Source organism: Ochotona princeps, chromosome 22 (assembly GCF_030435755.1).
Source record: "Ochotona princeps isolate mOchPri1 chromosome 22, mOchPri1.hap1, whole genome shotgun sequence".
Classification (NCBI taxonomy): domain Eukaryota; kingdom Metazoa; phylum Chordata; class Mammalia; order Lagomorpha; family Ochotonidae; genus Ochotona; species Ochotona princeps.
The window spans coordinates 24,065,453-24,092,738 of record NC_080853.1 but is presented as its reverse complement, the minus strand read 5'-3'; the positions used below and the strand labels follow the sequence as shown (position 1 = coordinate 24,092,738).

The following is a 27,286-nucleotide window of genomic DNA, read 5'->3' as shown; positions in this document are numbered from 1 at the left end:
ATGCAGGAGGGTCCTTAGAGACGAAGACATCTGTGCACGCCTCAGCATCACCAGAGTCCTGGGCTGCCTCTGGCCTCTCCTCCCCCTTCTGGGCACCCATAACACCCCTACCACAGCTCCCATGGTCTGGGCCAGAGCCGTGCAATGCGGTGAGGGAAGTGTAGGGGCTGAATTCCCTGTGGGTAGGAAGGGGACAGAGAAGGCACTGTCCCCCCACCCCATTTGCCTGTGTCCCATTTTCAGTGAGTTTTCAAAATACCCAGGAGAAAAAAAGAGTAGATTGATCAGGGATAGCATGAGATTGACCATGATCTGACAACTGATGAAAAACTGGGAAGCAGGCGCTAGTGCTTTATCACAGCATACTTCCAATTAAACATATTACAAAGTAACCAGGGCCTGACATTGTGGGACTGTCACCAGCATCCCATACAAGCACCAGTTTGAATCCTGGCTGTTCCACTTCAAATCCTGTTTATGTGCCTGGCTCCACGTGCTTGGGTCTCTGCTATCTATGCAGGTGGGAGACCTCATTGGAATTCCTGGATCCTGGCTTTCACTTGAGCCAGCCTTGGTCTGGCCATTTCAGCCATGTGGACAGTAAACCAGCCAATGGAAGATTTCTCTCTCTGATTTCCAAATAAATAATCAAAACCCTAAAAAAAAAAAAGAAAAACACCAAAATTATACACTGAAACAAAAGGCTGTGACACTGAAAGCCACATGGCCAAGAGAACAAGCAGACAGGGAAGAGACAAACCCAGAAGAAGAAATAAAGGGATATGGAGAGACATTTTACAGAACTGCTGGAACATTCTGGAAAAAATTGTGATACAGACATTGAAAGCTAATAGAAAAAAAACAGTGATTAATTCTAAGAACAGTAAAAGCCACAAGAAAAGACAGTGATTAATATTTATTGTTAAAATAATCACAAAATTCAAAAGCTGTTACATAAACTAGGAAATTCAGAAGGAAACATGGGAGGTGATGTTTCAGAAAACTTCATTTATGACAATAGAAGTTAAATAACTATGATTAAAAATCAATAAACAAAATGCACACCACTTAGATAATTCATCACATTATTTAAAAAAAAAAGATTTATTATTTTGAAAGTCAAAGTTAGAACCAGAGAGAAAGCTTCCCTTCTCTCATTTGCTCCCCAGGTGGCCCCAGCATCAGCCAGCACTAGGCCAGGTGGAAGCTGGAGCCAGAGCTTCCTCTGGGTCTCCCACATGGGTAGCAGGGGCCCAAGGACTTAGGCCATCTTCCACTGTTTTCCCAAACATTTACTGGAAAAGTGGATCAGAGGTGGAACAACCGAAACATGAACCAGTGCCCATCATGGGATGCCAGCATCGCAGTTGCTGTATTTATGTGTTACCCCACCACACTAGCCCCAACCGTCACAATCATGATAGGAAAATCACCTAAAAAATCATCTGATGATCAGAATTATGTAAGAGTCTTTGACTGCAAACAGCAGAGCCCAGTTAAGAGTGATAACTGCAAAAGAACAGGTTGTAAAGGTCAAGGTTGCATGTTACATCTGAAAGGGCAGTGATGGCTTGGGCTCTCTTGGCAGGCGGGACCAGGCAGTGGCTCCATCCTCCTCTTCACACTGACTTGGTCTGCTTGCCCCACAGCTCCCATGTTCCAGGCCACAAATCCTCAAACCCATAGAACCATCTAGATGCCTCTCAGCACCTCCAGCTCCAGATGCCCAAGAGAGCAGACCACTGGCCTGGCCTGGTGTGCCAATTCCACATTAGGACCACATGGGATTTGGTGCTCTCTCCAGAGAGTGAAGCCTCTGTCCACTGCCATTGGACCTGGGCAAGCTTTGGGACTGTTCTTATCACCAGAGTTTGGCAGAAGTGGGGCTACATGGCTGCTGGGGTCAGCAGGTAGAAGACCGTGCCAACTCCCACCTTGTTTTGTGAGAACATTCTATCATATTTTCATAACATCCTGAGGCAGTCATGTAGTGAGGAGGCTCAGGCAGTGCGGATTGGCTGGCCAATGTTCCAGCTGAGCCAAACTTTCCAGTAATCCCGACCCAGGTGTCAAACATACAAGTGACAAAACTTCCATCACCCTAGTGGCCCTGCACCATCCATACTCTCAGCCGATGACCCTTCACCCTGGCTCCAAGCCTCTAGGTTTTGGGGAGGTGTTTGCACAATAATTCTTAACTGAAATGTGTGGATTATTTGTGGACTCGGGGAAGGACAGCAGAACTGCTGGGAGGTGGGATGGCAGCCGATGCCTGCAAAGGAAGGCTCAGCAAACAGCCCCCTCTCTCACCCTGGTTTCATGGCAGCCTGTTGCTTGCCCAAGCAGAGGGAAGGACACACAGACTGACCTCTCCATTTAAACCCCCTTCTCGGTCCTGGCTGTCCCACACAGTGCGACAGTGCGACAGAAGGGAGAGTGAAGAGGCACACACAGTGTTCACCATGATGGACAGTGCCCTCAATTCCCTTCCTTCCTTCCCATCCTCCCACTGCTCTTCCTGCAGGAGCAGTTGCCAAGACATAGGGACTGTCTCTGAGCTCCGGCATCCTCTCCCTGTGGCCTCTCAAGTTCAGAGATTGTTAAAGGGTCCGTGTGTTGCCTAGCAACCCGTGGATGCTGTTTGCTATACTGTCATTAATATGATCTGAAAGTGTTTCATGGAAGACATTCATCTCGCATTAATGAAAATCAAATTTGCTAAAAATCTGTTCTTCCTCACGACTTTGTACCTTTAAGTAGCTTAGTTATTGAATTAGACCATGAGAGGCTTCTCAGGCTTGAGACTGTGAAAGTATCACAATAACAACTTTGTTTTCAATAATATCAGATGGCCCTTAATGATGTGATTATGCAGCTAGAACTCTTGTGGATGACCATGCTGAGACAAAGCACCCTGCCTGCCCTCGAGGTCTGATCTCTCCCTCCCACTGCACTTGTCACTCAACCTCTCACCGCTGAAATCTCAGCTGGCAGAGGGTTCTGGTTCGAGCTCGAATGGGAGTACCATCCAGACAAGCTCTCCAGGCCTTTCTTCAGAGCTCAGCAACAGGAAAGCAAAGAAATGCCACCGGGCCCCAAGAGAAGGCTCCAACAAATGAAGAGCCTCACAGCATCACAAACATGAGGAAACTGTACCGGGAGAAGTTCAGCTTTCCTCTGTATCCTCACCATGCTCCCTTAAAAAATCAGGATCACAAATCACCCCAAATGCAGCAGCACTCCAAAGAAAGGAAGCGAGAGTCTCCTACTTTCAGATGCAGTTACCTGATCTGTATACTAGCATGGGATGCAAAGGTACAGAAGCCAAATAGATCAAGATCTGGAAGAGACAGAGAGAGAGAGGAGAGAGAGGAGAGAGAGGAGAGAGAGAGAGAGAGAGAGAGAGAGAGAGAAGAAGAAGAAGAAGAAGAAGAAGAAGAAGAAGAAGAAGAAGAAGAAGAAGAAGAAGAAGAAGAAAGGAAGGAAGGAAAAAAGAAAGAAGGAAGCGAGGAAAGAGGGGGAGAGGAGAGGAGAGGAGAGGAGAGAAGAGGAGGGAAGAGGAGGGAAGAGGAGAGGGGAGAGAGGAGAGGAGAGAGGAGAGGAGGGGAGAGGAGAGGAGAGGAGGGAAGAGGAGGGAAGAGGAGAGGAGAGGAGGGGAGAGGAGAGGAGAGGAGGGAAGAGGAGAGAAGAGAGGAGAGGAGAGGAGGGAAGAGGAGAGGAGAGGGGAGAGAGGAGAGGAGAGGGGAGAGAGGAGAGGAGAGGAGGGAAGAGGAGAGGAGAGGAGAGGAGAGAGAGGAGAGGAGAGAAGAGGGGAGAGAGGAGAGGAGAGGAGAGAGGAGAGGAGGGGAGAGGAGGGGAGAGGAGAGGAGAGGAGGGAAGAGGAGGGAAGAGGAGAGGAGAGGAGGGGAGAGGAGAGGAGAGGAGAGGAGGGAAGAGGAGAGGAGAGAAGAGAGGAGAGGAGAGGAGAGGAGGGAAGAGGAGAGGAGAGGAGAGGGGAGAGAGGAGAGGAGAGGAGGGAAGAGGAGAGGAGAGGAGAGGGGAGAGAGGAGAGGAGAGAGGAGAGGAGGGGAGAGGAGAGGAGAGGAGGGAAGAGGAGGGAAGAGGAGAGGAGAGGAGGGGAGAGGAGAGGAGAGAAGAGGAGGGAAGAGGAGGGAAGAGGAGAGGGGAGAGAGGAGAGGAGAGAGGAGAGGAGGGGAGAGGAGAGGAGAGGAGGGAAGAGGAGGGAAGAGGAGAGGAGAGGAGGGGAGAGGAGAGGAGAGGAGGGAAGAGGAGAGAAGAGAGGAGAGGAGAGGAGGGAAGAGGAGAGGAGAGGGGAGAGAGGAGAGGAGAGGGGAGAGAGGAGAGGAGAGGAGGGAAGAGGAGAGGAGAGGAGAGGGGAGAGAGGAGAGGAGAGAAGAGGGGAGAGAGGAGAGGAGAGGAGAGAGGAGAGGAGGGGAGAGGAGGGGAGAGGAGAGGAGAGGAGGGAAGAGGAGGGAAGAGGAGAGGAGAGGAGGGGAGAGGAGAGGAGAGGAAGGAAGAGGAGAGGAGAGAAGAGAGGAGAGGAGAGGAGAGGAGGGAAGAGGAGAGGAGAGGAGAGGGGAGAGAGGAGAGGAGAGGAGGGAAGAGGAGAGGAGAGGAGAGGAGAGGGGAGAGAGGAGAGGAGAGAAGAGGGGAGAGAGGAGAGGAGAGGAGAGAGGGGAGAGGAGAGGAGAGGAGGGAAGAGGAGAGGAGAGGAGAGGGGAGAGAGGAGAGGAGAGAGGAGAGGAGGGGAGAGGAGAGGAGAGGAGGGAAGAGGAGGGAAGAGGAGAGGAGGGGAGAGGAGAGGAGGGAAGAGGAGAGAAGAGAGGAGAGGAGAGGAGGGAAGAGGAGAGGAGAGGAGAGGAGAGGGGAGAGAGGAGAGGAGAGGAGGGAAGAGGAGAGGAGAGGAGAGGGGAGAGAGAAGAGGAGAGAAGAGGGGAGAGAGGAGAGGAGAGGAGAGGAGAGGGGAGAGAGGAGAGGAGAGGAGAGGAGAGGAGAGGAGAGGAGAGGGGAGAGAGGAGAGGAGAGGAGAGGAGAGGAGAGGAGAGGAGAGGAGAGGAGAGGAGAGGAGAGGAGAAGGGAGGGATGAGGAAGGGAAGGAAGGAAGGAAGGAGGGATGGAGGGAGTGAGCCAGTGAGAAAGCTTACAAATATCTAAACTGCTGAGCTTTCTCTCTAGATATACTATTTTTGTAAAGCAAACAAACAAACAAAACCACCAACAACAACAAAAACTCTGCTTTTTCTTTTACGAAACTGATGGATGCTCACTGCTGAACCCACAGGGCTGGGCTGCAAGCTGCCTCCCCACGAGCAGACTTCAGGGATGGCCATTGCTCCTTGCTGCTGGGTGTCTGTTCAGTAGTTTTTTTTCCCTGAATATAAAATATATGGAAACAATATTTTACTTGCTGATTGATAACTTTCCATTTTAGCATATTGGGATATCTGGAACATTTTCCCATGCCTCGAATTGTTTTTTTAAGGAGTTATTTATTTGATGGGACCGGTACTTTGACCTGGTTCGTGTCCTGGCTGCTCCACTTCTGATCCAGCTCCCTGCTTATGGCCTGGGAAAGCAGCGGAGGATGATCCAAGTGCTTGGGCCCCTGAACCCACATGGGAGACCTGGAACAAGCTCCTGGTTCCCCACTTCAGACCAGCCCAGCTCTGGCTGTTGTGGCCATTTGGGGGAATTGAGTCAACAGATGGAAATCTCTCTCTTGCTCTATTTCTCCTTCTCTCTGTAACTCTGCCTTTCAAATAAGAACAAAATAGATTGTTTTTAAGGAAAATTTTTTTAAATTTAAAAGCCAGAGAGAGAGAGAGAGAGAATATCTTCTATACACTGAATCATTTTCCAGATGGCAACAACAGCCATGGCTGGGCCAGGGCTAAGTCAGGAGCTAAGAGTCTCATCCAGGTCTCCCATGTGGGTGGCACTCAAGCTTCTGCCTGTAGAGCTGGCATCCCATATGTGCACTGGTTCCAGTCCTGGCCACTCCACTTCCAATCCAGCTCCTTGGTAATGACCGGGGAAAGCAGCAGAAGATGGCCCGATCCTTAGACCCCTGTACCCACAAGGGAGACCTGAAAGAAGCATCTGGCTCCTGATCCAGTCCTGGCGAATATAGCCATCGGGAGAGTGAACCAGCAGATAGAAGATCCTCTCTCTGTGTGTCTCTCGGTCTCTCTTGATAATTCTTCCTTCAAATAAACAAATAAATCTTTAAAAATATGACCGGTGATGAGGTGGGCCTTTGGAGCAGTGTAGCCACTGGGACACCAATATCAGAGTGCCCGACTCTGATTTCTGCTCCACTTCTGATCTGTTTCCTACCATTACACCCAAGGAGACTTCGGGTGACAGCTCAAGTACTTTGGTCCCTGCCACCTGTGTGGGAGACCAGATGGAGTTCTAGTTTGGGTGTGACCTAGCCCTGGCTTTTGTAGATATTTGTAGAGTGAACCAAAGGGTGGACTATATTTGTTTGACTCTTAGATAGATAGATAGATAGATAGATAGATAGATAGATAGATATAGAGATAGATAGATAGATAGACATAGAGATAGATATATGATAGATAAAAGTCCAATGACTCTTTCACAGCATTTTTTTTAATTGCAAAATCCATATGGAACTACCAAAAAAACCCAAATAGGCAAAGCAATCTTGAGGAAAAAAAAAAAAACCTAAAGTCATCACATTAGCTGATCTGAAGCTATATTACAAATGCCATAATAATCAAAATAGCATGGTATCAGCAACAAAACAGACATAGACCAGTGGAACAGACGAAAACCCAGAAGTACATCCCTTACCAACTGTAATATCAGACAAATCTGCAAAAAAACCCAAAATCACCCTAGAGAAAAGATCGTCTCTCAGATGAATTGTGTTGGGAAGGCACATGCAAAACAGTGGCCTTGGACTCAACACCACACACAAAAATTAACACAGAACGATGAAAGACTTCAACGTAAGAATTGAAACCATGAAAGTTCCAGGAGACAATATAGGAGCAAGAATCCCCAGTGCTGTTCTTGCGATGGGTTTTTGGATATAACACCAGAATGCGAAGATTCACATTTGTATTATGCTCATGTGATTCAGATATATAGATATAGATATAGATATAGATATAGATATAGATATCTATCTATATCTATATCTATCTATATATAGATATATATATATATTTAATTTGAAAGGTAGAGTTATAGAGAGAGAATCTTCCATGCACTGGTTCAGCCCCCGAATGGCTGCAGAACCTAGAACTCCACTCGGGTCTCCCACATGGTGGCAGAGGCCCAAGGACATGCACCACGTTTCACTGCCTTTCCAGGTGCAGCAACTGGATCAGAGGTGGAGTGGCAGGGACTGTACCCGAGGTTCTGATCTCAGATGCTCCACGGCAGCCTCCCCTCCCCTCCCTCAACCTCTGTCTTCCACAGGCATTCCGTTGGAGAAGCACGGGTCCGTCATTCTACAGAATGCTCAGATGAGATTGACTCCTGTTTTGTCCTCATCATCTATTGCAGGTTGTGCATTTTGGCAGGAAGCGCAGGACAGGTGCTAGGCCCTTCCCGGTGCAGCCTGCGGGGAGGCCCTGAACACCCTCCTGCCCCGCGTATCAGCATGACTGCGGGACGTGGAGGCTGCAGGCCACTCCTCAGAAGCCCACTGCTTCCCCTTGTCATTAACTGGCTCTACTCTGATACTGTGTCGAGCTCTGCTTCCCATCATGCTGCCTCCCTCCGTCTAATGTAGCATCCACCTGCAACTCTCGCCTGATGCATTTACTGTCGTTGTTTACTGGTTAGCATCCCACTGCAAAGAATCATGCCTTTTCCTCCTTCTATCTTTTCATTCGTTTGTTGGGATCAGTGTGGACTGAACAATTCTAATACTTCCCCGTGAGTTATGGATTATAACCTGTTACCCTCCTTGTCATGTTTTAGGATAGGAAGACCCAGGAGGGATATGCTAGCTAACTTTTCATGCCTCAGTTTTGGAGACCTCAAACGTGCAATTGTAAAGAATCAAGGAACAGCTTGTCATTCCTCACTGTGGATAAAAAATGTCACACACAAAAATATATATATGAACAAGTGGATTCGAAAAGCGGGTTACAAAAGAGACCTGTTTTGAATGCATACCCCTTATTTAATTCTCATAGACATGTGTTAAACATGATGTGTGCCTTCCTGCACCGGTAAATGGTATTCCTGCTAAGCACATTTTTTTTTTCAATTTTTAAGACCAATTATTTTAACCAAAGGCTGCCAAATGCCTTACTTCTTGGGGCTTGCCAGCGCTCACAGCCTTACTCTCACACACGATGATCCCACCTGGCATTTGTACCCCCGCCGCCCCAGCCTCACTGGGGATTCAGCGTGCAGATACGCACGCCTCCCCCTTTTCTTTTTACAGAAAATAGATAGGAAATGAGCACGGCCGAGTGCTGTGCTGAATGGCTACTACCCTAATGCTAGGGCCCGGCTTTTGGCAGCCTAATTAATGGCAAATGGCTATGCTTTCTATGAAAAGAGAAGTCAGAACAAGAGGAATGGAGCAGAGGAAGGGAAGCTGCTATGCTAAGAGCTCCCCTTTCTGCGTGGAACTCAATGCTGGCCTTGCTTGGAACTATTAAGCCCTGAACTTAAATAACCAATCAATGCCAGTGGCCGGCAACGGGAGGGCCCTGAATCTCTCGTACAAATTCTATTAATGCAGCCCCTAATAAAGCAGCAGCGAGCAAAGACATCCCACCGATGCGCATGAAAAGGAAGCCAGTCAGAGCTAAACTCTCGGTCTCTCGGCCTCCAGCTACAAGCAGACACGGGCAGCAGATGCCAAGCCCAGCTTGGCAAGCACAGCAGAAGGTGAAGGGGACAGTAAGGTTCCAGCCGAGCTGCATGAAAAAGCAGCCATTGCAGGATAAGCTTCACACCACTTACATGAGGAAGCCCGTGTGCTCTGGCCAGGCAGGCAGTGCTGGGCAGGTCAGCAGAAAATCAGGCTCTGAACTCGGAACCTTGGCCTGGTTCATGTTCCCCAACTTAATACCTTGTATGAACAACTAGCTTAGCCGTTATGGTATAACTGGCACATCCAACAAAATAAGCAGGCAAAAAAAAAAAAAATCCAAGCCTCATTGAAATGACTTCTGTGTCATTTTTATTTATGTCTGTTTAACTCTTGACTACAGGATAAAACTTAAGGAGGGTTTGTTATGAAGTCTCTCCTCCCTTTACTGACCTGTAAATTGCGGGCAGGTGTATTTATGCAGAACCCCCTGCATGGAGGAAAGCCCAAGGAGAAACACTGCAATTCTGCAATGAATCAGCAAACGAGCAGTATTCGGTCACGTAGCTGCCACCCAGTTAGCCCCAGAAAGGCACCCTCCACAAACATCAAGAGACAGCACGATAAAGAACAGTAATAGTAAAAATAGTGCTAGCTCGTATGGCCCCGACCCTACGCCAGGCAGCAGCCGACTCCTTCCTCTGGAATTCTGGTGATTACTGGTAAAATCAGAAACAGCGTCACTGTCTTCTTTGCTACTACCACGAAGACTTAGACCGAGAGGAGTTACATCAGACAAGCTCAAGATCACCCCAGCTGTAGCAGGCAGAAGTTACAGCTGCTCATCAAACAACTGCTTGGTTTTGCTTTCAAAATCCCTTATCTGACATTTATAAATTTAAATTGAGGAAAGCATTAGCTAAAGATTCTGACAAACTCCAAGAAATACTTCACGGGCCCTGAGCAATGACTCAGTGGCTAAATCCTCTCCTTGCACACATTGGGAACCCATTCGGGCACTACTTTGTGTCCCTGCTGCTCCATTTCCTATACAGCTCCCTGCTTGTGGCCTGGGAAAGCAGGAGAGGACAGCCCAAAGCCTTGGGACCCTGCACCTGCATGGGAGAACCAGAAGAAACTCCTGGCTCCTGACTTTGGATAGGCTCAGCTCTAGCCGTTGCAACCACTTGGGAGTGAATCAGTGGATGGAAGATCTTTCTTTCTGTCTCTCCTTCACTCTATATATCTGCCTTTCCAATATAAATAAAATAAACAAAAATAATTAAGAAAAAAAAGACACCTGCGAAGGAGGTTCCGGATCCATGAGCCCTGGGGATGGGGGACCCGGGGGGTTGGGGTGCCTGGCAAGGGTGCCTGTGCTTGTCTGCACAGCGAGTGCCAGGCTCATGAGCCCCAAGGGGCTGGGGATCTGGCGGGGTTCTGGTCACCTGGCCTGGGTCCTTCAGCCCACCTGCAAGAATACGTCTCTCCTGAAGACTCCTGGGCAACCAGCGAGGTAACACACAGTGACGCATACGAGTCTCCCTTTTTTGAAAGTATGAATTGGGAACATTTTTTAAAATTTCTATTTAAAATTCATTAATGGGGCCAGCGCTGTGGCGTTGAGCCTCTACCTGCAGTGCCAGCATCTCATCTGGGCTCCGGTTTGAGCCGCAGCTGCTCCACTTCCCATCCAGCTGCCTGCTAACGCAGAAGCAGACGACTCAGGTGCTTGGGCTCCTGCATCCACATGGGAGATCCAAAAAGAAACTCCTGGCTACAAGCTTTGGATCAGCACAGCTCAGGCCATTGTGATCACCTGGGGGGTGAACCAGTACATGAAAGATGTCTGTCTCCTTCTCTCTCTGAAACTCTGCTTTTCAAATATTACTTATTTAAAGATTTATTTTTATTTTTTATTGGAAAGTCAGATTTACAGAGAGAAGGAGAGACAGAGAGAAAGATCTTTAATCCTCTGGTTTACTCCCCAAGTGGCCGCAGTGGCCGGGGCTGAGCCAATCTGAAACCAGGAGCTTCTTCTGGGTCTCCCACATGGGTGCAGGGTCCCAAGACTTTGGGCCATCCTGCATTGCCTTTCTAGGCCACAGCAGGAAGCTGGATGGTAAGTGGAGCAGCCGGGACACAAACTGGCATCCCTATGGGATGCCGGTGCTTGCAAAGCAAGGGCTTCAGCCACTAGGCTACTGTACTGGACCCCTCTGCTTTTTCAAACAAAGGAATCTTTTTTTTTTAAAGGTTATTCATTTTATTACAGCCAGATATACACAGAGGAGGAGAGACAGAGAGGAAGATCTTCCGTCCGATGATTCACTCCCCAAGTGAGCCACAACAGGCCGATGCGCGCCGATCCAAAGCCGGGAACCTGGAACCTCTTCCGGGTCTCCCACGCGGGTGCAGGGTCCCAATGGTTTGGGCCGTCCTCGACTGCTTTCCCAGGCCACAAGCAGGGAGCTGGATGGGAAGTGGAGCTGCTGGGATTAGAACTGGCGCCCATATGGGATCCCGGGGCTTTCAAGGCGAGGACTTTAGCCGCTAGGCCATGCCGCCGGGCCCAAACAAAGGAATCTTTATTAAAAAGGAATACATGCTTAGTGAATTTGTAGTTGGATGAATCTAGGCACTGAACAACAAGGCAAGTGATTGAGCAGGAAATTGGATGAGTTGGTGTCAGGCAATACCTGGTACAGGTGGGCACCAGGCGGTCCTGACAGGGCTTGCTATCACCATGCTTGCCTTCCAAGGCCTGCAGAGCTCCCAGGGTCCACCTGTGTCCCTAAGGTCTGCCTGTCATGTTCAGGACCCAGGAGGCACAGCCGTACCCATGGCCACCAGGGCCTTCTCCCCTCGCCACCCAGCCCCGTGCACACACCTGACCCCCACTGCCAGCAACAGGCACGGCAGACCGGGTCCACACAAAAGGGCTCATCTAGCATACACTGAGCCATGAGCCCAGGCTGTCCTCCTCCAGGGCACCCCCTCTGCCTTTTGCAAGCAAGGGCTGAAGTGACAGGGACTGTTCTCGATTATTCCAAGAAGGCAGCAGCTCGCTCAGCCCTCGGAGGGCTGGCCATTTCGTCCTCCGTGCAGGAGAGCACTCTCTCTCGGCTTTCAGCGCCAAGTTAGCAAAAGAGAGCCACTGGTGGGCTGAGGGAGATTCAATTAAGGCCGGGCCCGGCAGCGCCCAGACCGTGCCGCCCCACCCAGGTGGCCTGGTTTTCTGCTCATTATTTATCCAGAAACCTTAATGACGAACAGCATTTGTGTCACTGTCTCCCCCAAATTTAATTTGTTTATGCAGCAGTTCAGTTAATCCTGCAATCTGGTTGTGTCTGACGAGGACAGGGAGTGGGGACACCGTTTTCTCACAAGTCTTCAGGCTTTTAAAGCCTGATAAAAATCAGGATTCTTCCCTGGGTCTTGCCCCAGCTCTGAATTAAAGCACTTTAAATGTAATTAGGGAACCTGGCCTGACATCAGGAACATCCATTTAAAACATTGATTGGCCAAGCTGTTCCACAAGGCATTTTATGAGCAAACGATTGCACTGGGGCCAGAACTGTTATTTATAAAGGCAAAAGAAAAAAAAAGCAGGTAAAATACTTTATTAATGGTAATGAGCAGGCCACCAGCTCACCGACTCTGTCCGCTTGCCTCGCCAGCTACTTCACGGAGTCGTGGTGCATGGCCCTCTTCCACGATCGGTTTATTGATCTCCGGAAAGAGCTCCGCCAGATCATAGCCTCCAAGAAGGTACGCGCGACGGATGGACGTGAGGTTTGTTCCTTGCAAATTACAAGCAGCTGAAAGCTGTTGGTCATTTGGGCTTCCTCCTGCATTCTCGTTTTCTGGCTTGGCTGCTGCTGCTGCTGCTGCTGCCTTTTAAACAGTTGAGAGAGAGAGAGAGCTTCCATCCGCTGGTTCACTCCCGCAAATGACCACAATTGGTGGACCTGGACTAGTCTGAAGCCAGGAGCCAGGAGCTTCTTGCTTGTCTCCCACGTGGATTTATGGGCCCAAGCACTTGGGTCATCTTCTGTTTTCTCATGCACATTAGCAGGGAGCTGGATCAGAAGGGGAGCAGCTGGGACTTGAACCAGTGTCCATATGAGATGCCAGCGCCGTAGGGAGAGGCTTAACACACTATGCCACAACTCTGATTCCACAGCTTTACTTGTTAAGCCAACTGTGCACTACAAAGAAACTACTGCACATGCAAGCCTCTGTGGGCGATGTTTCAGGGCAAGTTATTTTATGTAATTCTTTGATGGGGCAAAGGGAGCAAGTTTCTTTTTTCCTCTTTGTAACTGTCTTATCACGAGCAGCTAACAATGCTGCCTATAAGCTTGCTATGAGTTACTCACCCTTAAAAGGAAAGTTGCATTCCTTTAGTTTCTGCGTCAGTTGTTGGAACATTGACGTATGTTCACACGTGTACATGTGTTGTCTTAAAGATGTAAGGGGAAGACACTCAAAGTTGAAACCCACTTCTATTTTAAAAAAAAAGACTGTAAATGCCAGCTGTTGCCATTATATAGCAGGCTAATCTTCTGCCTGTTGCACCAGCATCCCACAAGGGTGCCAGTTCATGTGTCGGCTCCTCCACTTCCCATCCAACTTCCCTCTTATGGCCTAGGAAAGCCACAGAGGATGGCCCAGAGCCTTGGGCCCCTGTACCCGTATGGGAGACCTGGAGGAGGCTCCTGGCTTTGGATCAGCGCAGCTGCGGCCGTTGCAGCCCTGTGTGGAGTGAACCAGAGGATAGGGAAGATCTTTCTCTCTGTAAAGTTTTAAATGAAATTGTTCCTTGACATCCTGCAGTCTGTTGCAGAGCTTGGAGGAGGAACATCTGTGTTCAGAGAGCTAGCCTAGACTCTCACCTTCCCTCCTGCAGGCTCCCAGGGAGCTCCTGCTGTCTAAATGGGCAGTGCATCTCAGTTGGAGTCTCTCACATGGGTGCCAGGATCCCAAGCACCAGAGCTTGTCATCGGCTGCTTCCTGGGACACACATAGCAGGGAACTGGATCACCAAAGTGGCAATGGTGGAACATCGCTGACTAGGACTCCCAACCTGAGCAGTAGCTAAACCTGCGGCACAGAAACACCCACCCTCAAGACACTGGGAAGCATTTGAATCATACAAAGTCTGTTCTCCATGCACGATGGAATAGAACCAGACATTGGTAACAGAAAGGGAAAACCACAACATTCTCCACCTTGTGGAAACGAAGCAGCTCCTTCCTGGAGCCAGCTGTGTGGCATTGCACGTTAAGCTGTCATCTGCGATACTGACATCCCCTGGTTTGAATCCCAGCTTCCCATCCGGCTCCCTGCGAACGCACCTGGGAAAGTAGCGAAGGATGGCTCAAGTGTTTGGGCCCCAGCATTCACACGGGAGACCCCAGTGAGGCTCCCGGCTCCTGCTGCAGTCTCACACATGTCCAATCCAAGCTGTCGTGGCCATTATAGGAGTAGAGCAGTAGGTGGAAGATTTTCTTTCTGTTTGCCTTTCAAGTAAATAAATGAATAGGAAGAAAGGGAGGGAGAAAAATTCTGCAGGAAAATTAGTGAGAAGGGAGCAAAACCAACCTCATCTATGTTGCAGAACGCATCAGCCAGGCTGTGGGTGGGGGCACTCAGTTTGGGGCATCGGTGGCCTGCTATCATCTCACGCCCTTTGTGGAAACTGAATGACCCCCGGCTGCACGCAGGATGCTCTTGCAACCCCCCCCCCATGACCTGAGACACATAGCCACATCCTGCTGTCACAGCTGAGGGAACACTGCCTCCACCAAGCTTGAAGCCGGTGTGTGTGTGTGTGTGTGTGTGAGAGAGAGAGAGAGAGAGAGAGTGTGTTCTGACCATTAAATAAATCAGTGATCCAGGAGAAGCCCACAAGCAATCCACTTTCTATTTTCCTTTCCCAAATAAAAAAGAATTATTGGAAGCTGAAATAAACATACCAGCGCAGGCCACGCTATGCTTCCTTTGCGGTCAGTACTCAAAGCTCACAGGTGTTCAGACAATGAAGCAACAGGTCCAGTTCTGGGACCAGGGCCCTTTGGGGGCAACCCTGTGGCATTCAGGCAGAGAAGGTGAGGAAGGACAAGGAAGGGTTAAGTGCAGGGACCAGGTGGCGGAGGGATAAGATGTATGCTTCCACGTGCCCCTGTGTGTGCATGAGCCCCTGTGTGTGCATGTGCCCCTGTGTGTGCATGTGACCCTGTGTGTCCACGTGCCCCTGTGTGTGCACGTGCCCCTGTGTGTGCACGTGCCCCTGTGTGTGCATGTGACCCTGTGTGTGCATGTGACCCTGTGTGCGCATGAGCCCGTGTGTGCACGAGCCCCTGTGTGTGCATGTGACCCTGTGTGTGCATGAGCCCCTGTGTGTGCATGTGACCCTGTGTGTGCACGTGCCCCTGTGTGTGCATGAGCCCCTGTGTGTGCATGTGCCCCTGTGTGTGCACGTGCCCCTGTGTGTCCACGTGCCCCTGTGTGTGCATGAGCCCCTGTGTGTGCATGTGACCCTGTGTGTGCACGAGCCCCTGTGTGTGCATGTGCCCCTGTGTGTGCATGAGCCCCTGTGTGTGCATGTGACCCTGTGTGTGCACGAGCCCCTGTGTGTGCATGTGACCCTGTGTGTGCATGAGCCCCTGTGTGTGCATGTGACCCTGTGTGTCCACGTGCCCCTGTGTGTGCATGAGCCCCTGTGTGTGCATGTGCCCCTGTGTGTGCACGTGCCCCTGTGTGCATGAGCCCCTGTGTGTGTGCACAGTTTCCAGTGCAGATCTATGTACATGTTTCCAAGCCGTGAATGTTATTATAATACAGTGCTGCAAAGGTGGGCAACAATAGCATTGGATCCTTAGCTCCAAGTCACCTTTATTTTGAGTTCTATCGTGAAGGATGACAACAAATTATTAGTTTACCAGCAGTGTTTTTTTTCTTAAAGATTAATTTGTCTAGGGCCGGGCACCATGGCCTAGCGGCTAAAATCCTTGCCTTGCACATCAGGATCCCTTATGGGCCCTGGTTCTAATCCTGGCAGCCCAACTTCCCATCCAGCTCCCTGCCTGTGGTCTGGGAAGGCAGTCGAGGATGGCCCAAAGCCTTGGGATCCTGTGCCCACATGGGAGACCCGCAAAAGGCTCCGGGCTCTTGGCTTAAAATCGGCTCAGCTCCAGCTGTCGGGGGTGTTTGGGAAGTGAATCAACAGACAGAAGATCTTCCTCTCTACCTCTCCTCCTCTCTGTATATCTGACTTTCCAATAAAAAAATAAATCATTAAATCTATTTGAAAGCTGGAGCTACAGAGAGAGAGAGAGAGAGAGATTGATTCACTCCCTAAGTGGCCACAATGGTCAGGGTTGGGCCAGGCCAAAGCAAGGAGCCAGGAGCTTCGTCTGGTTCGGCCATCTTCCCCTGCTCTCCCAGGCACATTAGCAGGAAATGGGATTGGAAGTAGAGCAGCCAGAACTTTAACAAGCACCTACATGGGGTGCCATCTTTGCAGGAAATGACTTTAACTGTCATGCCACAAGTCAGATTTAAGGTTGTTAACATCCTGTCTCTTAGGGACTGTAACCAAGTAAAGCACACCACTCAGGAGTATGCAGGTACTAACATTTGATCGAGGTCATGCTTGTTTTGGAAACCTACAGAGAGGTTTTTCCGTCTGGAACACTCAGGGTTTTAAACGACCATCACTGGTGAGCTTTGAAGTGCAGGCAGCACATCAAGTGACACGAACCAGTCACAGTCTGCCTGATTCCTCTCATCAACCCCACATGGTCAGATCCATCAGGATAGGAAGCAGAGAGACAGTGCTGGGGGAGGCTGGGGCAGGGAGGGCCTGGGAGGGCAAAGAGCCTGATCTACAGGGGATGAGAAGAAACCCAGCACGTGGAGTGGGGTGTAATGGCCATACCAGGGTATGCCATCAGGTCCCTGCTGCTACCGCACTCCTTAACAGTTCTGAAAACCACCAGGTTTGGGGCTAGCACAGTGGTTTGCTACACGTGCAACCACCGGCACCCCTTGTGCGTACCGGTTTAGTGTTCTGGCCTGCTCCACTTCCCATTCAGCTCCCTGCTAATGTTCCTGGGAAAGCAGAGGACCATAGGCCAATGCTTGGGCCCCTGCACCCTCGAGGGATACCCGGAAGAAGCGTGTGGATTCTCACCTCCCCCATCCCAACCATTGAGACCATTTGGGGGAGTGGAGGATGGCAGATCTCTCTAACTTTAAAAAAAAAAAAAGTGGGGGAAGGAGAAGAAGTTTGCCTTGTATTGTACCTGGCCATAATGTATACAAATCTAGGGGAAGATTATGTATGTATACACGCGCCCACATGCTCACACGTGGGGGGGCGCCATCGCCCTCCCTCCTCCCTGGGCCGCTCCCCAGGCACATACCCATACCCTCACTGGGGGCACCAGGCCCGCCTACCTCAATGGAGCCCTTCCCCATTATCTTCCAGGAAGAAGCGCTTCCCTCCCTGGAGGAGCTGGCCAGGCAGATTGAGGACGAGGAGCTGGAGCTGAGCGAGAAGCCGCAGCAGTACCTCCAGAGGGTCTTCGAGGACAGCATCTACAAGCCGCTGGTGGAAAGGAGCATCCTGGACTACCTGCACTACAACCACTACCACCTGCCCATGTACGCGTGGCCAGGCATCGTGTAGCTGCCAGCCCGGGGCTCTGCACCCTCGGGGCCCACAGTTCCCTGTCGGCCCCAGCAGGTGGCGCACGTGTGTCCGAGCTTCCTGGTCCCTGGCACCCGGGACATCTCAGCCACCAAATGAGATCATCTCCACCATGCCCCGAGGAAAACTTTGGTGGGGTTGTTGTTGTTGTTCAAACCCTGAGAGTGATTCTGTTTTATTTCCTGGAGTGCGTTCTGCCGCCAGTTTTGTTCTTGCTACACGTGTTTACCCAGTAGAACTTGGGAGTGATTAAAAAAAAAAAAAAAAAGTCATATGCCCAGAGAATGGAACATCGGTAAACAGAGGATGAGAAATTAGATCTGTGGCGCAGCAGCAGAATTGACTGTGGTGGAAGGAAAAACAACTTTTCAGCCTCCTGTCCCAGACCTTTGGTGGAAAGGCACAGAAAACGCTGGAAGCTGCAGGTCTCGGGTGACTAAGCCAGGGTGAGGAATCAGTCTTAGCTCATTCGCTTTGCACCTGAGGTGCCAGGAACCAGGGCTGCTGTTTGTAAAGACAGGAGGTTCACTCCCGGGTGGAAAATGCATCGGTTCTAGAACCTGTCGGAATACCTGCAGTCCTCCCTCCCCCGCCCACACACACACATCCAGCTCTCTGGGGCTCTTTTGTTAGATCCTGTCACATTGATTTCCCTCTGAACAGGATCGGTTTCTCATGAACACATATAGCCAGAGCTGGCACAAGTACAGAGATGAGAAGAAAGAGTCGGGGCTGGCCAAACAGAGACAGAAGAACCATCATACACAGCTATAAGGCGTCTTGATTGTTGTTGTTGAAGCCACAAAGTCGCTCTATAAACCTCTCTCTCTCTCTCCATACACACACACACACACACACACACACACATATACGATGGTTCCAGAAAACCTGTGTCTGAGGCAGCAGGCCGCTAATTCCTTCACATGTATGGTTCACACAGACGCGTGGGGGCATTTAGGGGGAGAGCCCGGCCAGGGCCATATGGTGCAGACTGTGTAGTCAGAATGGGAGAACAATCGTTCCTGGGCCATGCCTCGGGATTTGGCCCCCAACACACACACACACACACACACACACACACACCACTCTCAGACTCGCACAGGAGGAGCGCAGCGCCTGGCAGACACACCTCCCCACTTCACGTCTTTCCCAAGAGAGTGTGTGCCCCCCCCCAACCACCAAACGCATCCACAAACAGAGCCAAAGCCAGGGCTCCTGGGGCCTGGGATCCTGGCAGGACACAACAAACAGTGTGGGGGTGCTTCTTTGACCCAGAAAAATCCCAGGCATGTGAAAGCGACCCTCTCCAGCCTACACAGTGCTGGGGGGCTGGGGAGGTGCTCCTGCATCCCTTAACCCCACACAGCCAGAGGGTCGCCTCCGGACTCCAAGACCACTGGGCACCCAGGCTCTGTCACTCAGCAACTCTTGTAGCATTTCAGGACCCCGAGTGCAGGCGCCCTAAGAGTAGGTGAGCTGGTGGGGTCCAGCTGCCAGAGGGTCCTTTTAAGGACTTGGGGTGGAGATTCAGTGGATGAGAGAGGGGGGCGGGGAAGGCCTGACCTGAAATGTGAAACCCCACAGAATGCCGACAAAACAACAACAACGAAACCCGGGAGTGAATTATACAAAGTTTTATTCTCCCCACCCCCACCCCCTCCAATCACCTCCAAGGGTCTCCTGGCTGATGTCTGTTGAGAAAACGGATTGTGTGGGAGGGGTGGGATGGCAAACCCCCTGACCCAAACGGTGCTAAATGGCACGCAAGCGTATCACGGGCAGGCAGGCGGGCAGGCCTGAAGGGGGTGGAGGGGAAATCTAAGGCAGGGAGAAAACACTGTTAGGAGGGCAGAAAGTAAAAGCCGTCGATCAATATTTACCCCCGGAAGGGGAAGGGGGAGCCGGTCCGGTGATGGAGTGAGTCCGAGCCACTCGGGGGCTGGAAAGTGGCGGCGCGCGAGGCGCTGCGCGATTGTTGGCCGGTGGGAGAAGCGGCGCTGATAAGGCCGGGTTGAAGCAAGCCGCGGCCGGGCGCGGAGCCGGGCAGCTGTATGCTAATGCGCACCGAACCCAGCCTCCACGGCCCCCATTAAAGCAGGCGACCAGGAGGCCACACATCACTGAACAAATAGGCTCTCTCTAGACAAATAAAGTAACACACGTTGGCCTGCGGGGAGAGAGAGCGGAGGAGATCGGGCGGGGGCGGAGAGGGGGCGCGGGGAGAGACTGGAGGAGCGACGGGGACGCAGGGACAGGTGTGGGAAGGAAGGAGGGGGGGAGAGGCCTAGGGAGGGAGGGCGAGAAAGAGGAAAGGAACCGGCTAGAAGACCTTGGGGGCCCGGGGCCGGGGTGCACAGCACTTCCCTTGTAACATCCCCAAACCCTGGGTTGAACCCAGAACAAGGCAAAAGGTGCTCCCTTGGAGAAGCCTGGAGGCCTTCGCATCCACTGGGGACGGCGCGAGTGTGTAGGAGTGCCGGTGTGCCTGTGTATGCGGTGTGTTGAAGCAGAGAGTTCTCTATAGTAAGACCATTTCCAGCCACGGTGCGGGGTGGGGAGTCTCGGGTTTGTGGGTAACCAGAGCTCTCAGGGCTAGAGGCTCCCGGTGCAGGTGGCCAGGCGATCCGTTTCTGAGCCCCAGATTTCAAAGCCATCCGGAGGCGTCCTCGGCTGGATTTCGCCAACTCCACTCTACCGTCCCCGAGGTCCTCGCCAAAACCGCCCCCCCCCCCGCCTCATCCCTTCCCAGCCTAGAAGATACCATCCGAGGCAAAAAAATTTTTTTAATTAATTTTAAAAACCCCTAACGGCCCCAAGAGCCCTTCCAGGAGCCGAGAGCGCCGCGGTACCCGGCCGCAGTCACCCGCGCGCAGCAGATTGCCGGGGGCTCTGAAAACTCGACGGGAGGGAAACGCTCTAGCGCCGGGCGGACGGACGGAGCAGCCTCGCACACTCGCCCCTTGTTCGTTCTCTTTCATGCACTCTCCTTTTGTGTGGAATTATTTAAACGGGAGATCCTTGGCAGCTTTATGCTAATGTGCCGAACAAAGGCGACGGCTGGGGGCCCCGGGCCGGGCCGGGCCGGGCGGGGCAGCAGGCGGACTGCGCGTGTCTCTCGCGTGCCCCCGAGGCTGACACAACAACCCCTCATTCCTGCAAACACAAAGCCTCTCCCCAGGCTCGGGTCTGGCGCGCGGGATGTGCTGGGGCGCGGGCCCCCTCCAGGGACTTGGCGGCGGCAAAGTGCGCCAGCCGCCTGCTCGCGGGGACCGAAGACCGCGCGTGGGTGACACTCTGAAACTCAGAGGAGGGGTGTGCGTTAGAGTGGGGATAGGGAGAGGGGCGGGGGCACGGATAGCTGCCACCTTGCGCCTATAAACCTTATTTCAACAGTGGGGTGGGATTTAGAATCTGAGGATTCAGCGGAAGCCTTGAACACGCCGAAGAGCCACCATTTCTCAAGTCGGGGGTGGAGTCACGATGAACCCGGGAGCTTGCCACGACTGTAATCACGCAAGGCCGGCCCGGAGAGCTTGGGGCGCCCGCGACCTCCGGCTCTGCAGCCGTCGGAGAGGGAAGGCAGAAAAGCAAAAAGCCTCCCCCGCCCACTCCTCACTCCCAGCCACGAGTCCTGCCTCAGCGTTAGCACTCAGCCGGTAGGAAAGGGTGGACCTCGTGGAGACTGGAAAGGACACCCGGTGCCCAGCTTTAGTTCCTTCTGCTGTGTCTGGAAGCCCCCAACCCGACCGCACGCCGCCCCTACTCGGAACCGCAGTGCCCCTAGGGCGGCCGCGGGAGTGCCATGTGGAGATGCCTGGCTACTTCTAGAGGAAGACAAATGCCACGACTTGAGGGTTGCATCCTGCGGGTGCGCGGATTCTCTGAAAATCGCACCAGAGGCGGTGGAGCTCCGAGGACGCCCACCTGCTCGGAGGTTGTCGGCGTGTATGAGCGCGCGTGTGAGCGAGCTAGCGTGGCTGGTCTTTGGCAGCTGAGTTACTAAGTTAGTTTCCAAGGCTTGTCCCTCTTCTCAAGTCTCCACTTATTTTGCATTGTACCTGTCTGAAAACAGATTTCCCTCCCGCAAACAAGCCTAGTCAGAAGAGACACCCACACACGAGACAAGAAGCCAGTTCTATAGAACAGCATTCAGTAGATTCCCCCTGGCGAAACTGAACACGCAGTTCTCTTGGGCAGGGGTTTTATTTGGGGACTGTGATATTGTTTTGGTGAGTGGTCCAACCCTCTGTCTCCCTCATTAAACCAATAGGTGTTCTAATATCGTAAGCGTTCACAAGGTGGCTTTCTGTTAGCCTGTCAAAGCAGCGGCCACAGACTCCTCATCAGAGCCCCCACACTCAGCTGGGGCAGCCAGGCTTAGCCTCTGGCACGTTAGGCCACAATGCAGCTGGCACTCAGTGCAGAAGCTGTCTCTGCTCAGTGCAGCAAGGCAACAACAGAGGCACACAGACTGATGCATTCTAGAAAGTCGCCGCAGGCCCTCCCAGTTTCTAGAGTTAGCCTCAGTGAGGGTCAGCATTTCAGAAACCCAAGTGACAACCTTCCAAAAGCGTCCCCGTGTGTTCTCTTTACCGGGTGTGGGTTTTCTCTTGAATCCACAAGCATTAAAAATCACCAGGTGTCTTGCCCCTGGAGTAACCAACTCGATGAACTCCTTGAGAAGGCATCCCAGACAACTCTCTTCCTCCAAACTTAATGTATTTCTTCTCTCACGAGGTTTTATTTTCACGCCAGGGTGTTTTTTCCAGAGGGAAAGGCCTAAACACTCAGTTGCCTTCAGAGGAATGAAAGCGGAAATGAAAACCCTGCAGGACGCATCTGGGGTGCACTAAGCTCGGCAGAGTCCGGGTGACTGCCCTGGCCGGCCACGCCAGGCTCCGCTCGCCCGCGGGACACCTGACGTCGGGGTTTTGCCAGTCTTTCCCCGGCCACCGGCCCTCCGGGATCCCATCCCCACCCCTGGACACCCGCCTCTTTTGTGCCTCCACCGGGTCGGGCGGGGCGCTCGGCGGAGGCTGGCGGCTGGGAGGGGAGGGGCATGGGGAGGGGGGTCCTCTCCGCCGGCGCCTGTCCCTGGTGGCGCGGGGGCGGCGGCTTGTCCTTGCCGAGGCTGCAGCCTGCCTCGGAGGACAGATTGCTCTCCCCCTCCCCTCCCCCGGCAAGCAGCACGCGTCTCTTTGGCGTCCAGATTGGCCGCGACGCGCGCTCAATAGCACGAGGTTAATTTCCTTTACAAAGGTGAAGGGGCAAGGCTCCGGGGGTGGGGGTGCCTGCGCCCAGACAGGCGGCCCCTTTATTCCGCAGTGCCTTGATTGGAGCCCTTGATTTAGCATCTGATGTCAACCGGCAGACAAAATGCCCGCCCGGAATGAAAATGCATGAGGCCAACTTCACCCCAGCGCGCCAGGCGGAGCGCGCCTTTCGGGCTCTGACCAACTGGCTTTGGATGAACGAAGCTCTAGCCGCGACCGGGCCGGAGCGGGGACTGGGCTCCACCCCGCCCTCCGAGCACCAGATTCACTGGGTACTTAGCATAGATAGATAGAAAGATAGATAGATGATAGATAGGTAGATAGAGAGATAAAGTTGAAAAATACTAGTTCCTGCTGGAACCCTGCCCAGCTCGCCCCGCACCCGGCTCCAGCGATGGAGAAAGCATGCCGTGTCAACTGTTTGTCCAACTCCGGAGATATGCCCTGCCGGCCAGGTGGTCGCTGTGAGCACACACGGCACCCTCGGCTGCAGCGGCCAGCAAGCCCAGATCCCCGATCCACGCCCCGCAACTTGGGAGCTCCGGTTTTCTCACGGAACCAGAGCTACTCGGACCACCCCGAGCCGGGCCTCGAGCCGTACGCACTTCTAGAGACTTCCCCCTGGCCCAGTTCCCCCATCACCCCGTAGGGTTTCCGTGCCGGCTCTCCAACCGTGCCCGCGCTGGCGATCGCCCACCACCCCGCCCCCACCCACTCAGTGCGCACAACCCCCTGTCCCCGGCTCGCGCCTGGAACCCTCCTGACAGATTTGGGGCCATTCTTCTCCTTTGTTGCTATTTCGCTCGCGACCCGCGGGGTAATCCCACCCTCCTCCCTGAGAGCGCGGGAAGGGGGGGGAACGCGCATTGTCGCGCTGATGGACGGGCCCATTTGGCGGCTCCGCGCTCCCCCGGAGGAGAGACACAAAGCCCAGGCACGTGCGGCTGGCCATAGAGGAGCAGCAGACCGTGAAGGGAGGCGGGGCAGGGCGTGTGCCTCGGCCGGGCGGGGCGGCGGCGCCGGGCGGGGCGCGCGCGGGGGCCCCCGCGCCCTCAGGTACATCTGCCGCACCTAGCGGGCGACCCCCGAGTCCCGCCCACACCCCCCTTTTTTTTTTTGCCGCTTCGGTGCCCTCCCAACCCTGCTCGGCGGAGGAGCTGCGGCCGCGCTGATTGGCTCCGGAGAAAGCGGGAGGCGAGAACAATGACCCCCTCCCCCCGTTAAAAAGGGAGCGGCGCCGAGAACCGGGGACAGGGCCGCGCGTGCAGGGCGCAGAGCCGGGCCAATCTGCTGCCGCCGGCACCACCGCGAGCGCCACGCGAGTTCCGCAGCCGCCGCGCCCGGGCCATGGGCTGGCGACACTGAGCGCCACCGCGGCCGCCGCAGTCGTGCGCGGAGGTGCCACCGAATCGGTGCCGGGCCCTAGCGCCACGCCAACATGCCCCGCGGCTTCCTGGTGAAGCGCAGCAAGAAGTCCACGCCCGTGTCCTACCGGGTTCGCGGCGGCGAGGACGGCGACCGCGCGCCGCTGCTCACGCCGGGCTGCGGGGGCGCCCGCGCCGAGCCCCCGGCGCCGAGCCCCGGGCCAGGGCCACTGCCGCCGCCGCCGCCCGCCGAGCGCGCCCATGCGGCGCTCGCCGCCGCGCTCGCCTGCGCGCCGGGCCCGCAGCCACCCCCGCGGGCCGCACACTTCGGCAATCCCGAGGCCGCGCACCCCGCACCGCTCTACAGCCCCACGCGGCCCGTGAGCCGCGAGCACGAGAAGCACAAGTACTTCGAGCGGAGCTTTAACCTCGGCTCGCCGGTGTCTGCCGAGTCCTTCCCTACGCCCGCCGCGCTGCTGGGAGGAGGCGCCGGCGCCGGCGGTGGTAGTGGCGCGAACGGCGCGGGCGGTGGCGGCACCTGCGGCGGCGACGCACTGCTCTATGCGCCCGCCGAGCTCAAGATGGGCACGGCGTTCTCGGCCGGCGCCGAGGCGGCTCGCGGCCCAGGGCCCGGACCCCCGCTGCCCCCTGCCGCCGCCCTCCGGCCACCGGGCAAGCGGCCCGGGCCCCCCTCCTCCGCCGCCGCCACCGCGGCGGAGCCCCCAGCCAAGGTAGCCAAGGCCCCCAACGCCAAGAAGCCCAAGGCCATCCGCAAGCTGCACTTCGAGGACGAGGTGACCACGTCGCCAGTGTTGGGGCTCAAGATCAAGGAGGGTCCGGTGGAGGCGCCGCGGGGTCGCGCGGGGGGTGCAGCGCGGCCCCTGGGGGAGTTCATCTGCCAGCTGTGCAAGGAGGAGTACGCTGACCCGTTCGCGCTGGCGCAGCATAAGTGCTCGCGCATCGTGCGCGTGGAGTATCGCTGCCCCGAGTGTGCCAAGGTCTTCAGCTGCCCCGCCAATCTGGCTTCGCACCGCCGCTGGCACAAGCCAAGGCCGGCGCCCGCCGCCGCTGCCGCCCGCGCTCCGGAGCCCGAGGCTGCTGCCAGGGCGGAGGCGCGGGAGACACCGGGCGGCGGCGGTAGCGACCGAGACACGCCGAGCCCCGGGGGCGTTTCCGAATCGGGCTCGGAGGACGGGCTCTATGAGTGCCACCACTGCGCCAAGAAGTTCCGCCGCCAGGCCTATCTGCGCAAGCACCTGCTGGCCCACCATCAGGCGCTGCAGGCCAAGGGCCCGTCGCCGGCGCCCCCGACCGAGGACCTAAAGGCCCTGTATCCAGGGCCCGAAGAGAAGGTGGCACCCCAGGAGGCGGCCGGCGACGGTGAGGCGGCCGGCGTGCTGAGCCTGGCTGCGTCCGCCGCCGAGTGCCATCTGTGCCCGGTATGTGGGGAGACGTTCCCCAGCAAGGGCGCCCAGGAGCGCCACCTGCGCCTGCTGCACGCCGCCCAGGTGTTCCCTTGCAAATACTGCCCCGCCACCTTCTACAGCTCGCCGGGCCTCACGCGGCACATCAACAAGTGCCACCCGTCCGAGAACAGACAGGTCATCCTTCTGCAGGTGCCCGTGCGTCCGGCCTGCTAGAGTGCACCCTGGGGCCACCCACTCCTCTCTCCCCGGCGCCCCAAACTGTGCCTTTCGCTTCGGAGACCCGCAGAGAGCGGCGCACTCGCGCCCCGCACGCCGCGGCTCCGCTCGCTCCTCTGGCCGTGGCGTGACGGTAACCAGCCACCCCCTACCCCCATCGTCTCCTTGTGACTCCTTCTTGCGTTGAGTTGCCCCCTACCCTCCCAACCCCAACTTTCCCCCTACCCCGCGCGGCGGCGCCGCGGGAGTCGTGGTCTTCTCTTTGCGAGAAAGAAAACAAGCGCGAGTTCCTTTCGTGGTTGGGAGCTGTCCCCTACCCCGGCCCCCGGAAGGGGAGAAGCTGTTTCTGAATTTCGGTTCCCCCCCTCCACCGCCAACACCCCTCACCCCGCCTTTTTCCTCTTACTCGAGTTTGCCGTGTCCATCCTTGGTCTGCTCGCGCCTCTCTCTCCCTCTCTCTGTATGTAGCGTACGGGTTGTTTTGGGTGGCTCCTAAGCAATCAATATCAATGCCTTTATATTCTCGGGCTGTGAACCGAACTGCCCCCTCACCCCCACCACGATTAGCTTTATGATGGCTTGTAAAGTGCTGGAGTCTGGCTTTACCTTTTTCTTGTATGTAAACAAATCAAATCGCTGAAAACAAAACAAAAAAAAAGAGTTTTGTTTTGTTTTGTTTTAGTATAGCCACAAATGCCTTGAACTGTTGTCTGGGATTATTTTTTTGGCGGGGGGTGGGGGAGGTTTGGGGAGGGGAAGGGAGTTTTTCAAGTCGCTGTAGGAACTGCCTCAGTATTTCGCGCGTCACTTCTGCTTTCTTTTGGGCTCTAACATCTTTGTTGGGGGTGGGGCTTCATACGTGTTCCCTCTACATGTATATGTTGATTTATGAAGAATTGTTATTTATTCTTTATTTATTTATATTAATTATGGAGATGATATTATTTTTTGATTGCAGATGGCTTTGTTCATTTGGGTTTTCCGGGTGCGTTTTCTCCCCTCCCCGGCCTCTGCCATACTTTGACGTTTCACTGTGCATTTTAAGAGAGCCTTCTTCTCCCCGCCCCCCCCCTTTTTTTTTCCTGAAGGGATCTGCGAAAAGTTTTAACTTTTATATGTTGTCAGAGTAAATTACAGACAACCCTGTACCATTGTAAATCCTGCTTGCCGAGGTCCGTCCGTTTGGGGACCTAAGGATGACCCGCAGCTCTTACTTTTAAATGCAATCTCTTTTCTACATACATTATTTTCTTAATTGTTAGCTATTTATAGAAAGCTTCGATAGTAATGTTTCAACTGTATAATGATTTACTATTCAAATAAAATATTTTCAAGGTCACGGTGTGATGGGCTTTATTTCTGCATCCCGCGATCACGTCTTCCGACAGGCCGTCTTTGTTTTTAAGAGCAAGTAACCTGCACCATCTGGCCACAGCCCGCCGTGGCCCCAGAAACAACCCAGGGAAACCAATGGCCCTTTC

General features: G+C 53.9%; 2 protein-coding genes across 2 annotated transcripts in view; both read left to right on the top strand.

Moving 5' to 3' along the window:
• CFAP61 (cilia and flagella associated protein 61) overlaps nucleotides 1–17,674 on the top strand; it is a 184,700-nt gene extending 167,026 nt beyond the window's left edge. Inside the window, exons 26-27 of the mRNA XM_058679390.1 lie at nucleotides 12,487–12,577; nucleotides 17,304–17,674. Coding sequence (XP_058535373.1) covers nucleotides 12,487–12,577; nucleotides 17,304–17,504 — 292 coding nt within the window. The 3' untranslated portion in view covers nucleotides 17,505–17,674. The remainder of the gene's footprint in view (nucleotides 1–12,486; nucleotides 12,578–17,303) is intronic.
• A 6,262-nt stretch (nucleotides 17,675–23,936) lies between these two features.
• INSM1 (INSM transcriptional repressor 1) lies at nucleotides 23,937–26,155 on the top strand. The gene has a single exon (XM_004585975.2). It carries the CDS (start codon nucleotides 24,237–24,239, stop codon nucleotides 25,800–25,802), a length of 1,566 nt encoding a protein of 521 aa, XP_004586032.2. The 5' UTR covers nucleotides 23,937–24,236; the 3' UTR covers nucleotides 25,803–26,155.
• The last annotated feature ends 1,131 nt before the right edge of the window (nucleotides 26,156–27,286 follow it).